This window comes from Thermobia domestica, chromosome 15 (assembly GCF_964235325.1).
Source record: "Thermobia domestica chromosome 15, izTheDome1.hap1.1, whole genome shotgun sequence".
NCBI lineage: Eukaryota > Metazoa > Arthropoda > Insecta > Zygentoma > Lepismatidae > Thermobia > Thermobia domestica.
Window position 1 is genome coordinate 16,452,723 of NC_137468.1, and position 20,565 is coordinate 16,473,287.

The 20,565-nt window shown below is 36.2% G+C and overlaps 1 protein-coding gene across 3 annotated transcripts in view; it reads right to left on the reverse strand.

Moving 5' to 3' along the window:
- The window catches only part of ATPCL (ATP-citrate synthase), a 191,090-nt gene that overhangs the window by 55,448 nt on the left and 115,077 nt on the right, over positions 1-20,565 (reverse strand). For all 3 annotated transcript variants that reach the window (XM_081741358.1, XM_081741359.1, XM_081741357.1), the window contains exons 2-4: positions 8,133-8,307; positions 3,852-3,974; positions 654-716 (exon numbers count right to left, since the gene is read on the reverse strand). In XM_081741358.1, coding sequence (XP_081597484.1) covers positions 654-716; positions 3,852-3,974; positions 8,133-8,285 — 339 coding nt within the window. In that variant the 5' untranslated portion in view covers positions 8,286-8,307. The remainder of the gene's footprint in view (positions 1-653; positions 717-3,851; positions 3,975-8,132; positions 8,308-20,565) is intronic.

The following is a 20,565-nucleotide window of genomic DNA, read 5'->3' on the forward strand; positions in this document are numbered from 1 at the left end:
GCTGCGCGATAGCACACAACAGTCATATGATGTCGCAAATAAAATGAATGCCAAAGCATGATCAAAATCGTTGCCTTATTTTATTGGTCTTACAGAGGCGATAATACATTTATATTTTTCTCAACGGTTATAAGCATTGTAAATGTCTCTTGCTTTGCTGAAAAATATTTCACAGTAACAGAAATGGAATGAGAGAAATAAATACTACACAAAGAGGCCAAAAGAGTACTTCGTCTGCGCTGAAAGCAGAAATACTTTTAAAACATCTCTCGAACGGACTTGAAAACCCTCCTACGATATTTTACCAAGCTACATGTTCTATTTTCATACAAATCTTTTATTTAAAATTTACAACACTCTTCTATCCCTACAAAGTATGGCGATATTTCATTTCACTACCGTTGAAAATATGCTTGCAAAGTTAAATCTAGCAACCTTGGCCCCACGGACCAGATAATATATCCACCCGTTATCTGGTGACCACTGGACTTCATTCCTGGTATTATACTACAATTAATAACTTAATAGTAATATTATCATCAATGTACCGAAGTCAGACTAAACATTCATATTGGATAATAGTACATGTACTTTTCAGAACATATGGAAGTGAAGAAAGACTTACTTGTTAGTATTATATGCATATATCTTACCTGTTTATGTGGGACAAAAACCTCAATGATAAAATTCCTCAATTTGCCTCTCGCTCTGCCAACCTGGAACAAGGAAACTTTATTTAATCTTTTTTTTCGCTTATATAACCAAGAATAAATAACGAACTTTTTGCTAAAATCGGAACACATATGTAAAGAAGAAAAACATAGATTCGTACACATAAAAAAGACCCTTTAAAATTCTATTTGAACTTTCTCATTATTTATTAAAATCTCTTTAAAAACAAGGAAAAAAGAAAAGAAAATATTTGTAATATAGTTTGGTAGAATTTTCAAATAATGTCTGTGTTTATGAAAGTAATTTTATTTTATTTTCTGTTGTACAATTTATTTTAGAAAAAAAAATTCTGAAGGCCTCGAAGATTTAAATTGGAATTAGTAATCTGCGGTGGAACTTATTTAATCATTCACCAAGGAAAACCCTGTCATTAAATTAATTTATGATAAACGTAATGCTGAGAGAAATTATTACTTTCGAGATTTCCAAGTTTCTTTTTATTATATGGTTTGCAAGTTCCAGTTCTCGACCAGAAAACAATACACACAAATGCAATTTTACGTTTCTCTCTTGTGATACTGGAAAAAAGATAATTTCATGTAATTTTATTATAAGACAGGGTAGGTTTTCGGAAGCTAAAGTTGGTGCTGAGTATCAAACTGCTTTGCGAACACTAATGAACAAAGGCATCCTCACTGATCTGAAACAATATTAGTGGCGTCTAATGTTGGTATTGCAACGGTGCGTAACGATTAAATCCAACGGCACGTAACGATCAAACTTTTTTCAAGTAAAATTATTGTTAGCATTAGTAATAATGAAGTGAAGAACGTTGTTTTCCATTATTCTCATACAGGGTGGCTACAAAGTCCCGTTACTTTTCGAAAACATTATTGTTCGTGTCATTCAGTTCTTTCCGTGTAGTTATTTACGTACGTTTAGTGGTTTGTTACTTATTTTCAGGGGTAACGGGAATTTGTGGCCATGCTGTATATACATTAAGCAACTTTTTTTTTTTAATTTCATTTCTATTCTATAATTATAAAGTCCATTAAACTGTTCAAAAACGACAAAATAATCAATTACGGAGTCACTAATTTCTCTTGGGCTGCAACGAGGTTAGAACGACCAGATTCAGCAGCATGAACTATTAGAGACAATGTTAAGTTTGTTTTCTAATATCCCAGAAATTGAAGGCTTTGGTAATTGCAAGCTCGTGCGACGCGGCAGGCTTTCAGATTAGGTAAAGTTTCTGAAATATTTAATATTAAAAATCAGCAAATGGAATTCACTTAATGTATACAATTTTTTAAAAGAGAAGCGTGGTAGTCACATAACATGCTGAAGTCTAACATAAATATATGTAACATTAAAATCTTCCGTATGTACCCAATTTTCTAAGTGATTTCAGAGTTCCAAAATAATAAGAATAAAAGTATCTAGTGGACTAGAAAACAAATAATATAAACACCCATTTACGAGTTAATTATTAGCTTCTATAAGCAGTGAAAGCTTCTTTTACAGTTGTTTGAAAGCCGATTATTAATAAGCCAGTATTTACAATCATATTATAAGAATTACTAATATGTTTCCCTCATTATGAATCTTTCTTCAACAAAGAAATGCCACCTGTGAAAATTTATTAGGGCAGATTCGAGAGAGAGAGAGAGAAATTGATCTTTTCTGCACAACAGGCCATTTTAAACTTTGCAAGGAACATTGGGAAATGCGATGCGAGATCAAATTGATGACAGGACCAAGAAAGTAGAGTTTACAAAGAAATAATCAGAAAAGAGGGGAAAAGCTCAGCACAGAATGGAATAGAGAAACCAGAAAGAAGTATGTGATGTTACAAGCTACGAAGTCGAAACCTGGTTTAAGTTCACAAACAATTCATTGCAGCAATGTTGTTTCCCCAGTATGCCTCAAGCTTCTCTAAAAGGAACAGTGAATAAAATGTGTTCAATTTATAGTTTTTTAATTTTTTTTTTTTTTTTTTAATTCATGTCGCTTACTGTTTACGTATTGAAACCAGTTTTCGATTTTTCTTACTGCAAATGGTATTACAAATGGAGAACAACGATCAGTTGCCAGTGTAAAATGCTGTGTTTCACAGGCTACAATCAATCACGTGAAAGATGTCCAGGTGACACCACTTTATAGTTGGTGTACCGGCCGCGATCATCCTCGAAGAAATCTATGTGCACGAAAGGAATCGGGGAGTTTCCCCTCTATTTTCTGTTAAGAAAATTTTATCCTATTGTTGACATCAGTTTTCACTTGATTTGCCGTCTTTTTTACTGAATTCTATAGAAGAGAGTGTTTATCCGGTTATCATTTTTCCAGCTCTTATTTCGAATCCGACTTCCTTATGTTTTAGTAGCCAGCATCACCGCATTTGGGAAGAATAACTGAGCATTCCTTTGGTGATTAGTCTTCGATCTTTAGTCCTCAGTGGCATGTGGAGTTCCGAATTTAATGCCCATCTTATGTCCTTTTTATCAGTGGCTCTTGGGGGAAGTCATATAGATATATATACAGTGGTCGAAATGAGGCGGTATGCGGTGGTACGCCATACCGTCTCTGGTTTTTCAGTGATCAAGACATACCGTCACTGGAAAGTGGATGCTAATATATCTTTAATAAATACATTTTTATATACAGTAATTGACGAATAGCTTGCACGTCAAAGATTTTATTTCTTATGTAGGAACAATTTCGAAGTTGCCAACACTGACATTTTTATTATTTCCCCTACCTTTTATTTCTAAAAATGAGGTGTCTACAAAGAAGTTTACCCCTTGTTCCTACGCAGGAACTCGTGTTGGTTATGTTGGTTGCAGATAACGGTCGCATGATAGAAAGGAATGAATCATGGATCCAATCGAAACAAAAAGTAGTGTATTGTGCGACTCACGTAAACCGAAATCGGAAAGTATTTTTATGAGTTTGTCAGGGCCTTTTTTTATGCCTACAGTGATAACGAAATACACGACTGAATCCGGTATCTACGAGAAAAAAAATAAAGTTTATACAATCAAAAAATCTGTTGTTTTCATTAAAGCGTATTTTTGCGTCTTTCTGATTGCGGACCACAGTTTAAGAAAATTTGCTATGAACTATACACTACGAAAGTAATATTTTTAAAGTAAACTGACCGTGCTTTTTGTTTGTTTTACCTGAATTTCTTTGTCCATTCGCTCATTAACCCATGATTGAACGCCATTGAGGTCCACATTTACTTTTATTAAGCCCAACTTCCCTCTTCTTTTGATGAGCTGATCCGGCTTGACGACGAGTTTCTGAAAGACAAAAATACGAACTTTTTAAACTTCTCCATAACTCAAAAAATAATTATAGTCCAAACACAAACTAAACCAACTTTTATCCTCACAGGTAAAATGTAATGGCAGCATTGTTCAGAAGAACAGCAGGTGCCTCCTAGTGACAATGGAAAGCGGCTAACTCGTTTTGATGGAGCAGCACTACATTTATTAATCATTCGAACGTGGACACTAATGCCTTTTTGATAGTTTAGTGCTGACAAGAAAAGTTGGTTTAGTTTGTAATTTCACTATACTACATTATGAAAATAAAGAAACACTGATGAAGTTATAAGGAATACAAATAATACACATTACTAACAATTATTGGGTTGATTTATTAATTCGTGCCGTTCATTTTGCCAGATGTCACTGTGCTGTGGAATATACCAAATCATAGCTATGTTATTAGTAATGTGTAGCACTATTGTGGTTTTGCTACTGCTACTCAAGTTTTGTTTCTCAGAGTCTGAAATAGGGAGTGGCAAGCTGAAAAGAAGGATCATTTCCGACATGTTCTTTTGTGTGAGTTAAACAAAGCTTTTAGTGCTGTAGAGGCATCCAGTCAAATTTCTGCAGTGTATTGAGAGTCCAAAGTGGAAATTTAGATTAGGATTAGAAATTAAATTTCTGTGCTTTCGGCATCTATTGTCATGTTAGCTCGTGACATATATGAGGGATAACGTAAGTCAGCGATCATACTGTCCGGGAAATTGGAGGGGAGGAAAGAAATGGGGAAGGAAGAAAGCGGTCTGGGACTTTAATATTAGGTACCATGCCAACATTTGCTTGGTATGAATGAGGAAAACCCTCGCTTAGGGTAACTGGCCTGAAAAAGATTTTACACTTTTTTACTCACACCGGGAATCGAAGCCAGGACCGTTTTGGAAATTTTGACCTCAGCGATGCCCCACGTTCTGGTCGCCCATCTCACTTTGATCATCATTTGAACGACTTGATCAGCCGTGATTCACCCGAGAATTGGCCACGGAGGTAGGCAGTGGACACACATTTTTATGCGTCACTTTCAACGTATGAAAAAAGTTTCAGAAACTGGGTTCGTGGGTGCTTCATTCACTCAGTGCAGATAAGAACTGCTGTTGATGTTGCTAACCAACAAATCTTAATTTATTTCCTTCTCATATAGATTCTGAATTTATTTAATTTGTTCTTTGAAAACTTGGAATTTTAACATTTTTTGGTGCTCCTCAAGCTTTTTTTATTACTAAAGATAGTGATCTACTTACAGGAATTTTTATTTTCTTCTTTTTGAATCTACATTGATTCTTTAACATGTTTTTCATATCTACTGTAAGCAGCGCTTATGCTTGTTAACATCGCTTAAGTAACAGGAACCTTCTAAATACTTTGGTGAAGTTTGTATATTTCCTTTCTCACAAATGTGACAACTTCCCTGACATATTTAGAATCATTTTCCTGACTTTCACAGACTTTCCGTATCACACTGTGTATCCATCTTTTTGTTCGAGATCTGAGTTTATCCATCTGTTTTCAGCGCGAAATAAGTGAGATGCTATGTGTGTACAGAAACTCTTAACACGCAAATCAATTAAAATCTTAATTTGTGATTCGCGTATATTTATTTCAAAGATCTACCCAAAAACTGACCAGTTCAACGAGGTTAGTGCCTTTAATAGCGTTTCTTTTTTTATTTGAAGGTGGTTTGTCTATTCTTTATATCGAAACTTCAGGTCGATGTAGCAACCTACCTTCTACGGAGTCACCCGAAAGACCACACCTTCTTATGTGTGAAGTCTCTGTCTCTAGCGCAGACAGTATCTTTTGTGTGCTAGCGGCTGTCCAGTTTCTTACCTAGAAAAGCGCCCACGTGATATGTTTAGACAAACGCTAATTTTGACAAACTATTTATGTAAATCACCCATTATAGAAAAAGGAACCATTCCAGCATTCGTTTCATGATACTGAGAAATGCCCGGAAATTCAATCAACATAGGCGATCGCAGGATTCGAATCTAGGATCACTCAATTACGAAGCGAAAAATTTACTATCTTTCCACTTGCACCTGCTCACTTAAATGAGTTTAACATTAAGTGTTAAAAATCTAAATATTTGCGTTCAAAATAAATATTGTGCTACGGTACATAACTGCAGCGATATACTAAAGTAAGTGCAATAAAATAATAATAATGAAATGCGTCCAAACTAAACAACGTGTTGTATTTCCCTTCGCACTTAAGTTTCCAGACTAATAGGAATACAGAATTGATATAAATAATTAAGGGGTGTTCAAGGGTTAGATTCTTTACTTCGAAGAGAGATGATTATTACAACTCTTGTTTTTCATTTGACCAAAGTATTCGTATCCAGCAAAACTAGTAAATTAGTGCCAACTTTCATTGGGCCTTATTCCGTACCAGCCTTCGCAAAAATTCCACAGCGCAACGCAACGTAAAACGTGCAAAATTCAATCGTAACTGCTACAGCTATTGTCGTCAACTTTTAAACACACATTTTACCTTGCGTTGACGCAATAAGGCCCATACAAACGTCAAACAAAAGTCAAGAAACCTACAGATTTATTTCTTCCTAAATCCTCCACTGAAACTATCGTCAGTATGATGCATAATTAACAGCCAACCATATACAAGAAATGTCTAGAGTGTGGCGCTGTTGTCAGTTCTACTCTTGACGTCACACACAGAGGAGGGATAAAGTCAGTCTGATGCTGATCAGCTTCAGCACCTTTAGAGAGAGAAATCTAAAACAGAAGTTACTAAGAATGTAAGAAAGAATATTACGTATATATATATTAAAAAACTACTATTGTAGATTGAAAATGTAAATCTCGTTTTTCTAAGCTACTTCAAAGCCATGTTGGCGCACTTTCCATTTGCACCTCATACGAAACCCTGAATCTTTTTGTGTGTGTATGAGGATAATCTTCTGTCGAACTCTGAACATCGTTTTTCTTCCTCTACGTCGAGAATCTACCTTTCACTGGCACTGGTCCTGTGAAAGTTTATATATTACTTTGTTTTTGACATTGGACGTCAGACACTTTCTTTGAACGTCCACATTCTACAGGGTGTCCAATATACAATGCAACCCGGAGTTTGGGATAGTACAACTTCTGAAGAACCTGAAGTGATACATGAATAATGGTTATACCAAAATGAAGCATTGTTCATGCATATATTTTTAAACTAGAAAGCAACAATTGAAGTACACTAAGAACGACACAGTGTTGCCAGATGTAACCGAAGGTGTAAATCATTTTTTTTACAAATCACGGAAATTGACTCGTAACTCATATGTATGGATGTTCCGTCGTTAATTTTCAGTTTGTATAATTGGAGTAGCTTGGAAGCTATGGAGCAGAAAAAAGAGTTTTTCATTTCCACCGATAACTAATCGGATGAGGCCTCTAAAGGTAACTAGGGAAATCGTAGTTTTCATAAATTAACATTCTGAATTGGCAACATTGTTGATATTTCAGTGCATCAAAAGGTGTGTTAAGGATCTGTCTACATTTTTCTTCGTGAAGTTGCTGCCAACATGGTGAAACGTATGAACCTGTTTGAATCAAAACGGGGCGCACTTAAAGCATCTACCGTAGAACTGACAACTCACTCCATGATGAATAGCAGCATTGCCGGGTGCATATAAGTTAAAGTTTGATCATGATAATTTCAAAGTTTCTTTTTCATTGTTGCCAATTCAGAATGTTAATTTATGAAAACTACGATTTCCCTAGTTACCCCTTACAGAGGCCTCAATCCGATTGGTTATCGGTGGAAAGGAAAAAAAAAATCTGCTTCATAGTTTCCAAGCTACTCCAACTATACAAACTAAAAATTAACGACAGAACATCCATACATATGAGTTATGAGTCAATTTCAGTAATTTGTAATATAGGCTAGATCTAGCAACACTGTGTGGTTCCTAGTGTACTTCAATCGCTACTTCTTCCTAGTTTAAAAATATATGCATAAACAATGCTTCATTTTGGTGTAATCATTATTGCGTACCGCTTCCGTTTCAAAAGTTCTACTACCCCAAACTCCGGGTTGCATTGTAATTTGGACACCCTGTAGTAAGCATTCTGAATAACTGGAAAGTACTTAAAAAATAACAGTTTTTGTATAAATACTCACCTCTGTGTTGAGCCACGGATTGGCAGCAATGACTTCGGACCATTTAGTCTGCTCTGTGACTGACGCGAACTGACACCTGACAGCTTCTGTTTGACCCAAGTTTCGGTTGATCAGATCTTTCCCTGTCGCTTCACGTATTGCCTTGGCTGCCATCTCTCTTTTTTGGACTACAAATCTGCAACAAAATTAAATACAATTAATACATAAAAATACAACATAGAAAAAAAGTACCGGTATAACAAGTAACTATTATTAAAAAGTTAAAAAGTTTCGACTCAAAACAGTGAAGGTTGGAAAGTCTTGCGGCAGTTTTTTCTTTCTTCACTTGATTATTCTTTAATTAATATACCTATATATAATCAGCATACATTCAGTATACACCCGCATCACAACAATACGAGTGATGATCCAAAAATAATGATAAAAATTAAATAAAATAATTTCACTTCTCTATACCCTCAATAGTTTTCTAGATTATATATATATATATATATATATATATATATATATATATATATATATATATATATATATATATATATATATATATATATATGGGAGATACATTCATCTGAATACGAACAGTCGAGGTGATAACTCGAAAAATGGAGAAAACGAAGTTGCGCACAAAGCTAAATTTCCGATGGCTGCCATCCGAGAAGCAGGATTCGAGCTGTTTAAACATCCGCACTGTTCTGCAAATCTAGTCCCTAGTGACTTCTTCTTTCCCCGGCTTAAGGAAAGCCTCAGAGGTAAGAAATCTGAAAGTGATAACGAGAGGATGCTCTCCCTGTGAAAGCATTTTGGAAAGAAAGGCAAAGTTAAAAAAAAAAAAAAAAAAAAAAAATCAGCATTAGGAAAAGTCATGAACTTGTTAGCATACTATGTAAATTATATACAGTGAAACCTGTCTTTAGCGGAATCGAGCGGGACTTGCAAAAAATTCCGTTAAAGTCAGGTTTCCGCTTAGTGGAGGTAGACTTTTCCTCTTTTAAAAAAATACATGCTTATAAAGGAGCATACTGAGAAAATATATTGCAGTACGTACATTGTTCGATTACAGTACTTCATTCTTCTACGAATAAATACACAAAAAAAATTAAAATGAATACAAATTATGGTATGCACAAGTTTTCTTTATTTTTCTAATAGCCAAGCAGGGTTTTCTGTGTACATTGCTACTTGACTTTCCGCATACACTTTAGCCTGAGAAATTATACTAACTGAATCAGAATCATTTTTTCGTAAGGCAAATTTTTGCAGTTCCTTTAAACTTCTGAGAGAATCTTGATATGTATTTATTCTACACTCTTCTTGGAACTCAGTATCGCATTCCTCTTCTTCCTCTGTCTCGTGTTCTTCTTTCCGACATTCCGTATGATTCTTAATTAAGTTGCGGGGATTAAGGACAATTTGTGGGGCTGAATATGAGTAGTGGTTGGGGAAGGTCAACACTGTCCAGAAATAATAACAAAAGAACGAACATTTTATCGCAGACAGTGTAATGTATATGTCTCACAGAATGTCTAAACATCTTCTAAACGCCGTAGTCCGGAACTCAGAATGTTTATTTTTCTTTCCGTTGGCCGCGTAACACAGTTTCCGCTTAATGAAGGGAGTTTTACACGTTTTGTTCCCCAAAATTCATGGGACCGTGAAATATTTCCGTTTAAGACAGTTTTCCGTTTAATAAAGAGTCCGTTGAAGACAGGTTTTACTGTATATATATATACATAAATTTTAAACAATAATCATTATACTACACACTACACACTCGTTAACCATTACGTTTGGATTGCCTCCTCGTATGTATCGTAAGTCCTCAGGTTAATTTATCCGATCTTCAGCAAACTTAGCATAGTGGTATGTCTTGACGTGCAATAGTACGCATCTAAGGTAATCATACGTCCCGATTAATTGCCATTACCTCGTTTTGAGAACACAAAATACTGTATAGTCCCGATTTAAGAAGAAAAAAGAACGTTCACTTTGTCTAGATTTTTTTTTTTTTTTTTTTTTATTACAACATGTATAATCTTTACAATTTACTTTAGCACAATGTTAATTTAAACTGATCAGGAAACAAATTTCCAGTTCGAAATACTACAGTGACTACAGTTTGTTTATTTGAAACTTACTGTCCCTTTCTAAAACCGAGGCTATATGAGACGTGGATTCAGAGTTCACGATGGAATCCGAATCATCGTAATACGTTCAAATGTTTAATGCTTCGATGTCGAGTTTTCAATGTTAAGTATTCACAGTGAACAGATGAGAGGAAGCAACTCACCACTAGAAACGTTGTGTCTGTTTTGATCACCTGCTCCAATTTTGGGAAGTATAGTATTGTAGTAATTTTCATAGTTACTTAGTAAACCTGACTTAAGTAATGCAATAGGGGCTTTAAGCAAGTAGGATTCGAGTAATAAACGTACGTAAATCACTTTCAATAATAATTGACAGTATTTTGGCACTTTTTTCTTTTGTCGCTATGAAATACCATAATTAAATTTTTATTGTAATATAATTATACGTTCGTTATGTAACAATGCTTCATTATGGTTCCAGCTACGTAATAAATATTATTCTGTTTCACATTTAAATTTTGTAGTGCTTATTTATTGTGAAATTATTAATTTCGTTCAGAAAGTTTTTTTCTTTCTTTTGGTTGACCTAGTTTTAGTAGTTGAAATTATGGTCACCCTATACGGACCATTGATTTCCGGATTGTGCACCATCGAAACTGAGCTTTGGATTTCGTAAAATTTCGCAAGAAGTTTGTCTACTTGCTATTTATAATACAAGGGCTGGATAAAAATTTCTTTATGTAATCACCTTCCATCTCTATCACCTTCTGCTATACATGTAGAAGTCGTCATGCAGTGTCAACGCGTCAGTCTTTATCGATATCCCACAGGGATCGCCATATGGTACGGATGCTGACTTCTCTTGTGTTGTAGTTAGTGGTGGGTACAAAAACCGGTTTTTCGGTTTTAGGACAACCGAAGCCGGTTTTTGAAAATTAAAAAATCTGTTTTTCTTCAAAACCGGTTCGGTTTTTCTCCAAAGCCGGTTCGGATTCTTCACCGGATCCGGTTTCGGTCTTCTTCAAAACTGGTTCAGTTTTTTTTTTTCAAAATTGGTTCTATTTCTGACCAGAATAGTGTTTCCTTGTTCTCCAGAATCCGATTCCGTTTCCACAGAAATAGTTTGTTCTCCAAAAGTTTTCACCAAAACCACTTTCGGCGAAAACCGAAGCCGGTTTCGGTGAAAAACCGAACCGGTTTTGGAGAAAACCGAAATGCCGGTTTTTCGGATTTTGGTTTCTAGAAACCGGTTTTCGGTTTTTATAAAAACCGGTTTTGTCCATCCCTAGTTGTAGTGCTTCTTGTGAAGTCGTTCCTTCGTTTTGGCGAAAAGGTCGTCACGAAGTCTGAAAACATTGTTGTGCATTGCGCACACGTGCCTCTTGAATCTTAATCCACACGTGATGTTCACCTTTCCGAAACATATTGTTAGGACGCTTCTGCTTTTCTCCTACACTCCTGCTTTTGACTGAATAACACTGTCTTTACCAGCAGCCACACTTCATCGCCTGACATTCCCTTATCAGCTGCGAAATTCTTGTAGTGCTGAGACACAATCCTCTAACGTGAGAACAGACAGTTGCCACTACTTTAAATGCAGCCTATCTACAACTGGAAACAATCTGTTAAACAAGGAGCCGTAAGGAAGTAAATGAGGATATGGTACATTATCTATGTTGTAAACGTAGGATTTACTTGTAATAAAGATTTGCTGAATCAAGGACAAATTTATTGCAAAATAGAAAAAAAATAGTTTAAACGTACATTTTGTGCATATTAGTATATTGCTCAAATTACAGCGAAGTTAAATTAAAAAGCATTGTAACAATTATATCCAATGAGTAACGTAATTATGGTACTATTCCGCTCATTTACTGATCCACAATATATTATCAGTTCCAGCTAATATCTTTCTCTCTGCACAAAATTCTGTTTGAAACAATACGAACGTAACAGAAGTTTTTCTTTTAAATCTTAACTGACTTCTCACACGTAACTCGCTTGTTTGAACTATTACAGTGTTCCGAAATGTTGCAGTACAACCCCTGTGCTGTTATGCAACCACAATCACCCTAAAGACGGTATGGTTGTATATAAACATGTTACATTTCGTAATTAACTCAGGATCAGAATCTGTTGAGGTGTTCCGTAGTCTAGTTCCAGAGATTATACCGTCAAATCCTACAGAAAATTTTCGGAACCACCGGAGATATATTTTGAAAAAAAAAGAAAGAAAAGAAAGTATCGTGATAATCGGTGCACCTATGTCTTAGTTATCCATGAACATATCCACAACACAAACACACATGCACGGGTTGAATTGAGATTTTAAGTCGGTTAATTATAATAAAAACTAACAAGTTTCCACATTATGGACAAAGTTTATCCTTCACTGATTCTTAAAAGTAAAGCTTTCTTGTAAGTACACAATGCATGTACAACATAAATAATCCAACGCCTCATTTACTTTTTTCAGGCTTCAAACGTTTAATAACAGGTTTCTTCCATTTATTCTTCTAAAAACAGCAATTTAAGACTTTTATTTTATTTTAATTTAATTTCTTATTTTCGAAAATTTGACATTGTCTATAGTGTTGCCCATGACACGGCATGAGACGAAAAATAAAAAATTTTTCTGGTCTCGTTCCGTAAAATTACGTACGCCCAGATTTTTTCTTTTTATTTTCATTTAGAAGTCATTAAAATCCTTCCGCGTCACAAGAGACCCATGAAGGGTGTGATAACCACATGAAACCATATTTACTACTGAAACTTAGATTAATTTCACACAGTTTCTGCTGCAATGAAGCTTTTTTTCTTAAGCCGTGAACTGAACGAGTTAGTATTTGTCACATCTTATTTTGCTTATGATGCTTCGTGTCAAATCAAGATAAAAGCTGAAAACTCTTTCTCATAGAAATATGCACATACTATAGCTCCTCCTTTCGAAATTACGAGGGCGAGTCAAAAATTATCTACACTTTTGTTATAACTTTTCTTCCATTGCGCACTTCGTCTTCTGCCCTCGCGTATTTTATTGTTATACTGTTGTGGTAATGTTGTGAAAGTGTGATCTTAATTCCTCCATTTTTCTTCCTTCTGTTGCAGATATATCATGGCGGCTCCGTTAGAAGTTTGCACCAAAGAGGAACAACGAGAAGTGATCCGATTCCTCTGGTTGGAGGGTCTCAAAGGGTCAGACATTCATCAGAGGCTATCATCGCAATATAGGAAAAGTGCACTATCACGTAAAACTGTGTTTTTGTGGCTCGAGAAGTTTAAAAGTGTCGAACAAGTGTAACTCATGAACACGGAGCAGGACGGCCATCAACCTCCACTACAGATGACAGACAACATTCAGCAAGCTCGAGAGATAGTTCTGCCGAATAGGCGAATCACTATCGATGAGGTAGCAGCTGCTTTGAACATCAGTCATGGCTCTGCCCATCAAATCATCCACGACAAGCTTCGATTGCCTCAGATTTAGACGTACAAAATGCGGTGCAAAAGTGGGAATTTGACCAAACTAAAACCTTTTATTTGGAAGGAATACGTAAGCTCGTTGACCGTTGGACCAAGTGCATTGATAAGGAGGGAGATTACGTAGAAAAATGATGTGCATAGTATAACCCTAGCTTCATGTAAATAAACTGTAGAATGAAAAGTGTAGATAATTTTTGACTTGCCCTCGTACGTCTCAATCAAAAACACAGCGTCATTTCGTGTGTTGGGTTCTATACTTCTCTGATGACACACTCTAAGTGTCAGAAGCTATCAAGAGAATCAGATGGCTTTGCCTTGAACTACTTTTGTTACAGTCAACACAAAAGATAATGTTTCTCTGTTGGGAGGCAAATACAGAACACAGTAGCTTTTCACATTTACATAATAAAACAGAAATTTCGAAAAAGAAAAAAAGTAACACAGGAACTTAGACTGCAAAGATAACCAGCCTCGCTAAAATAAACGTCATTCGAAAGACCTGTATCATAGGACTACTTTATTCTATCATAACGAAATATTACTATCATAACGAAAATATAGACCAACTTGATTGTAGAAATAGCTCCTTTCGGTGCCAGGACCAGCCGAAAATTCGTTGAGAAAATATAAAAACAGTCATAACTCGAGAACACAATGTCGGATCGAAGTCGGGTAAAACAGAATGTCCATTATTTTTATTGTCGACTCCATTAATGCACAATTGGCAGTGGTGGCACAAGGGTGACCCCCAAAGAATCTGGAGAATTCCTAAAGTATTTTATCGGAAGTTGAAAGACGAAAATAAAAATCAAACAGAACACTGTAACGAATAAAAAAATAGTATATTGTACACGTTAAAATAATACCATTAGAATTCGGAAGGAGCGATACACATGTTTGATTGCTCTACTTTGGCTTAGTATAGAATAAATTCTAGGAGGAAAAACTGAAATGAAGCATTTTAACGAGGGGTGCCGATTCCGAGGATGCTCCGGTGCTCGCACCGAAACAAACAAACAAACAAACAAAAGTTGACACAAAAAAGAGAGACAAAATTCAAATTTTTCACTGCATTTCTTAAATCATAGCAGGGCCCGATATTTTCATCGAGCAGAGAGGGGAAGATAGAAATTTGTGTAGACTTTACTAGAGGTGGAAATGTAAAATATCGAAATTGTTGCGCTGAGGTTTTTTTAAATTGACAAATTGGAGTGTTTATCCATGGTATTTTCGACAACAAAAATTCACACTTCTTATATAACAAATGATTGCCGTTTAGAATGGCGTGACGAGAATTTAGATCGTCGCCATATTTCTATTCAAGAATACACATTTTCCACTGTAAGAAGAAGGTAAACAGAAAAACAAATCTGAAAACATAAATTTTCATTCAAAAATAGCTAAAACTTCACTTCAGGAGGGCTATTTTTGAAAAATTTTAAAGGCAGGAGCCCGAACCCCTCTACTAAGTCTGAGTGGTATTACCCAGTAGTGAACTGTGAGAGCACCACTTCTGATTTTCAAACCCAGCGTCTTTGATTTGAGGTCCCACCGTTATGCCTTTTAGGCTAATGAAGACAGATGATCGATGAAAGCTAATTATTGCGAAAGAATTCGTGGAATGAAATTACACGAGAAAACGGGAAAATCCCGAGAAAACAAACGGAAAGATGTTATCCAATAACTCTTAATGGTCTAGGATTGAACGAGGGCCTCTCGCACCCGAAGTCGCCACTCTATCACTGAGCCATTGCGCCCCCATTTTGGAGGAAGAACTATTACACTCTGATAGATGTATCTGTCAAGTAAATTAAATAAATAAATATACAAATGCCATATAATTAATACAATGTGCCATAAATTAATATACAAAAACTGCTGACGCTCAAGAATGTGAAATTCCTTTTTTTTTTCTGTTTGTTTGTTTGTCTGTCCGGAAACGATAAATGTTTTATTTAGGTCAGTTGTTCTCAATTTGTGGGTCCCGTTCCTCCAGGGCTCGTGGACAGATTGTCGATGGGTGACAAAGTGGATTTTAATAATTTTACTAGCTGAACCTGCGCTCTTTACAGAGCGCATCATTCACATATGCGCATGAATATCCTTGTTATTTCTTACATCTGTACATGTCTCTTTACAGACATAAATGAAAGACATCTTGATAAAAATCGGCAAGGGGTACCATAAAGGGCAGATTTTTTTCAATATCTCGCATCGTTTGCAAGATTAAGCCTACTTCCCGTTGGAGTTTCTAATTCATGTATGATCAGTGTTTTATTTCTTATTGCATGCAGTATGTAATAAGAAAATACGTTACATACACAACTAATTACAATGTCAGTGATATAGGGTGTTCATTGCGCAAAACACTCCAAACAATAAAGATTCATTTAGACTGGAGAAATGGTTATCCTTCGTTTTTCATTATCATTTGGCCTCGAAACAAACGCTGGAGAGATATACAGCTCCTGTATACAAATGTGTGATATTGAAATGTAAAACTCATAGGATATGATGCTGTACTTTTTTAAAATTTCAAAACTTTCAGTGTGCCCCTAAAAAATATACTAAAGAAATAACAGCCTTTTTTTTTTTTTTTTTTTTACATATGGTTTTCGACATCTCATTATCGAACGGATTGGAGACAAACATATAAACCTACCATTTTAATATATATTATTGTTATTATTTGTAAGGAAGAAGCAACCAAACAGGGGACCTAGTGCTCAAAAGGCTGAAAACTACGGTTGTAGGTTAATTGTACAAAAATGCAACTTGCATGAATATCGTATAAACATGCAGTAGATTCTGTTTATAGGCCTTAAGCATTCTTAGTCGTATCATAGATAACTAAGATTAATTAAGATATGTTTAAGTGAATCCCAAAGTAAAGTCCGGGTAGGAAAATTTTTGTCCACGAGCTTCCACGTCGAAAATGGCCTGAAACAAGGAGATGCGTTGTCGCCATTATTATTTAACTTTGTGTTGGAATACGCCATAAGGAAAATCAAAGATAGCAACCAGGGCCTAGAGTTGAACGGCATTCACCAGGTTATGGCATATGCTGATGATGTGAATTTAATAGGGGATGATAGGAGAACAGTAGAAATAAATGCAGAGATCTTATTAAACGCTTGCAGGGACATGGGTTTAGAAGTGAATGCAGAGAAAACTAAATACATGGAAGTGCGTCGGGACCGTAATACTGCAAATTGTGAAGGCGTTAAAATATTAAATAATACTTTTGATAAAGTGGATACTTTCAAATATTTAGGATCAATATTAACAGACGAAAATCATATTCACGAAGAAATTAAATGTCGACTAAAAGCAGGGAATTCGTGTTACAATTCGGTTCAAAATCTCTTGTCGTCGCGAATTCTGTCGAGGAATTTGAAGCTTAAAATATATAAAACGATAATCATGCCTGTTGTTCTGTATGGTTGCGAAACATGGTCGCTTACTCTGAGGGAAGAACATAGACTGAAAGTATTTGAGAACAAAATCCTGAGAAGAATATTCGGACCCAAGAGGAACGAGAATGGGGAATGGCGGAAGCTTCATAACGAGGAACTACATAGTTTATACGGTTTGCTGAACATTGTTAGGGTCGTCAAGTCTAGGAGGCTTAGGTGGGCAGGTCATGTAGCTAGAATGGAAGAAAGTAGAAACGCTTTCAAAGTCTTGACTGGTAGACCCATAGGAAAACGACCATTAGGAAGACCTAGGCGCAGATGGGAGGATAATATTAAGATGGATCTTGCAGAGATAGGAATACAAAGTAGAAACTGGATGCAATTAGCTAAGGATAGAAGTCAGTGGAGAGCTTTTGTGAACGCGGCACTGAACCTCCGGGTTCCATAGGCCATAGAGTTAGTTAGTTAGTTAGTTATCATAGATAACTAAATGATTTAGACAGTTTTCCATTGATGGAGGATCGGAAAAATAGAATTCTTGGATACAAAGAAACTCTCCGCCAGATGACAATATGTTGTAGCTGCATGGGAATACGTCAAGAATACAGGTAACTTCCAATTCATATTAAATAAGTTTTAGAAATGAATATGAGAGGATATTTAGTGGCCATCCTTCGTTATTAGGGTATTTTACATTACAATATACACCATTGAACAGACGTTTTAAAATGAAATGAAATCTTTGAGTTTAACGTCCCACACCTATGCCGGTTAGGCTAAAGGAGACGGTGATGATGAGTAATGAATGAAATGGTGGAATGAAGAAAGTGGAAGGAAACGGGAGAACCCCGAGGAAACCCACGCACACGGTGTTTGTCCACTACAAAGTTCACTTGGCGGGGGCTGGAATCAAACCTGGGACCCCAAGCACCAGAAGTGAACGCTCTACCACTGAGCCATCGCGGCCCCACAGATCGATTCTACAAGACCTACGTAATCAATGGTATTAACTTAAGTTGCATACAGTGCTCCATTGCAGGGGCCGCGGTGGCTCAGTGGTAGAGCGTTCATCCCTGCTGCATGGGGGTTCATGGTTCGATCCCAGCTCGCGCCAAGTGAGCTTTGTGGTGGACAAACACCGTGTGCGTGCGTTTTACGTGGTTCTCCCGTTTCCTTCCACTTTGTTAATTCCACCATTCACTCATTTCTCATCATCCCTCTCCTTTAGCCTCTAGCCGGCATAACTGTGGGACGTAAAACTTTGCTCCATTGCATCAGAATAACAATTTCTTAACCTGTAAAACATTCAATGAGAAGGTTTAAAATTATTATTATTATTATTTCGAGAAAATGGATAGAGGAACTGGCGACGCCAGAGTAATTTCTTGCAGAGTTAAGCAGAGGGAACAAAATATTGAGGATACATTGAATTCTATATACCCAAACGGGTAGTCTTATATTTCTTAATCTACATTGTAATACAACGTAACTGAAAGCAGGGTTTGTTAACGGGGCGGAAGCTCGCCCTCTTTGCTCCTTCTGGCGAAGCCACTGGTTCTTAACCTTAACAGAAAAATTATTAACGTAGCCTAAAGCTTTGATCTTACACTATGTTTGTACAACTTCGTTTCTTATATATACACTTTCTTTCTGAGAATATACGTAGAAGTACCTCAAAAATTACTTTATCGTTTTCTCGTATATAGAATAAGATCAGTTCAATACTACATAAATGTAGTATCTTGAGTATTGCTCCGCCCTCAACTTTGGACAGCATCCAATAAGAATTTCTGGATGCGAGTCTGGACACAATGCCAATCACAAACTCACAGTCTGAGATCGAACCATGGACCCTCGTTTCAGAGGTAAGCGCTCTATGAACAATGAACAAAAAAAAAATCTTTAATGAAAAGTATGGGAGGAAAGAAGGAATACTTGTGAAAACCCACGGATACAATTTTGCACTTATAAGCTCGTGCATGGGGCCGCAGTGGCTCAGCGGTAGAACGTTCACCTCTGGTGTATGGCTCCCGCCAAATGAACTTTGTGGTGGACAAACACCGTGTGCATGGGTTTCCTCGAGGTTCTCCCGCTTCCTCCTACTTACTTCATTCCACCATTTCATTCATTTCTCATCATCACCGTCTCCTTTAGCCTAGCCGGTATAATCGTGGAACGTAAAACTCAAACATTTCATTTCATTTATAAGTTCGTGTTTTCTGAGATCGAACCAGAGTCCCTTGATACCACATGTAAGCGCTCTATCATTGAACCTTTGCTAGTATGTACAATAATTATCCCTTTCACTCAATATGATCTAAATTCATATAAACAAAATCAATAAATGAAATAAAACTAAAATGTTGAACAAAATCAATGCAAACTCTAAAAAATAGATATCTCAATAACTTTCCCCACTTCTTCACAGAAAGACCAGATGTATGTACCGTTCGTGACACAAAGAAGGTATGAATTAACCAGTATCTTCACATTTAAACAAAAAAAAAAAACAAAAAAAAAATGTGCGGATGCAATTCGTAATTCTGTTAACACACGAAACGAAAAAAAAGACATTCTTGGTATTTGTTTTAGCTTTCTCTTCAGTTTTCTTGTGCATCATGTGTATTTCCACGTTTTCAACTGTCTTGTACGCACATGAACGTAACATTATTATGTAATATTACGTAACGACACATGATTGCACTGGTGGTCGACAAGAAAGCCAAAGTTTATCACTAAATAGCGGAGGTGATCTAATTTACTAATCTGTTACTCGAGAATTAAGAGTTCGTTACATGTTTCAATTAAGTATTATGAATATTCACGTGTCTCAATCGAATATTCAGTTAAATTATCTCGATTTTTTCCTGATGAAGAACAAAATATATTTTCTCGAATAAAAATTATCTCGTACAATTCTTAATCCTTTACAGAAGACTGTGGCATATAAACACATTCGGATGAAGAGTCAGGTGTGGTTTATAAGCCACATTTGCATTTAAATTGGTCAAATAAGTCATTCAATACACAATTATTGGCCTCGATGGCTTTTACGGCGTCCATTTTGTTACACATCTGAAGAAAGACTGACAGTCGTCCTTGAAGAGCATCCTTTAGAGACATGTGGCATATAAACGCATAGCCGACAGCTAAACTTAGAGCGGGCGTCGTATATAAACACAGCATGTAGACCGAGGGGGCGGATATGCAGTTTATAAAACTCGTTTGCCTTTATTTTGTCAAATAAGTTATTTAATACATAATTATAGGCTTGGGTGGGTTTTAGATTGTCCATTTATCGTCTCTCCAGAAAAACTGATGGAAATCTTTAAAACGCTTTACAGACGGACGAGGCATATAAGCACAATCGATTGTTCCAATGAGACAAGCGTGGTATATAAATACAAGATCTAGACCGAGGACAGGTGTGGTTTATAAGCCTCACTT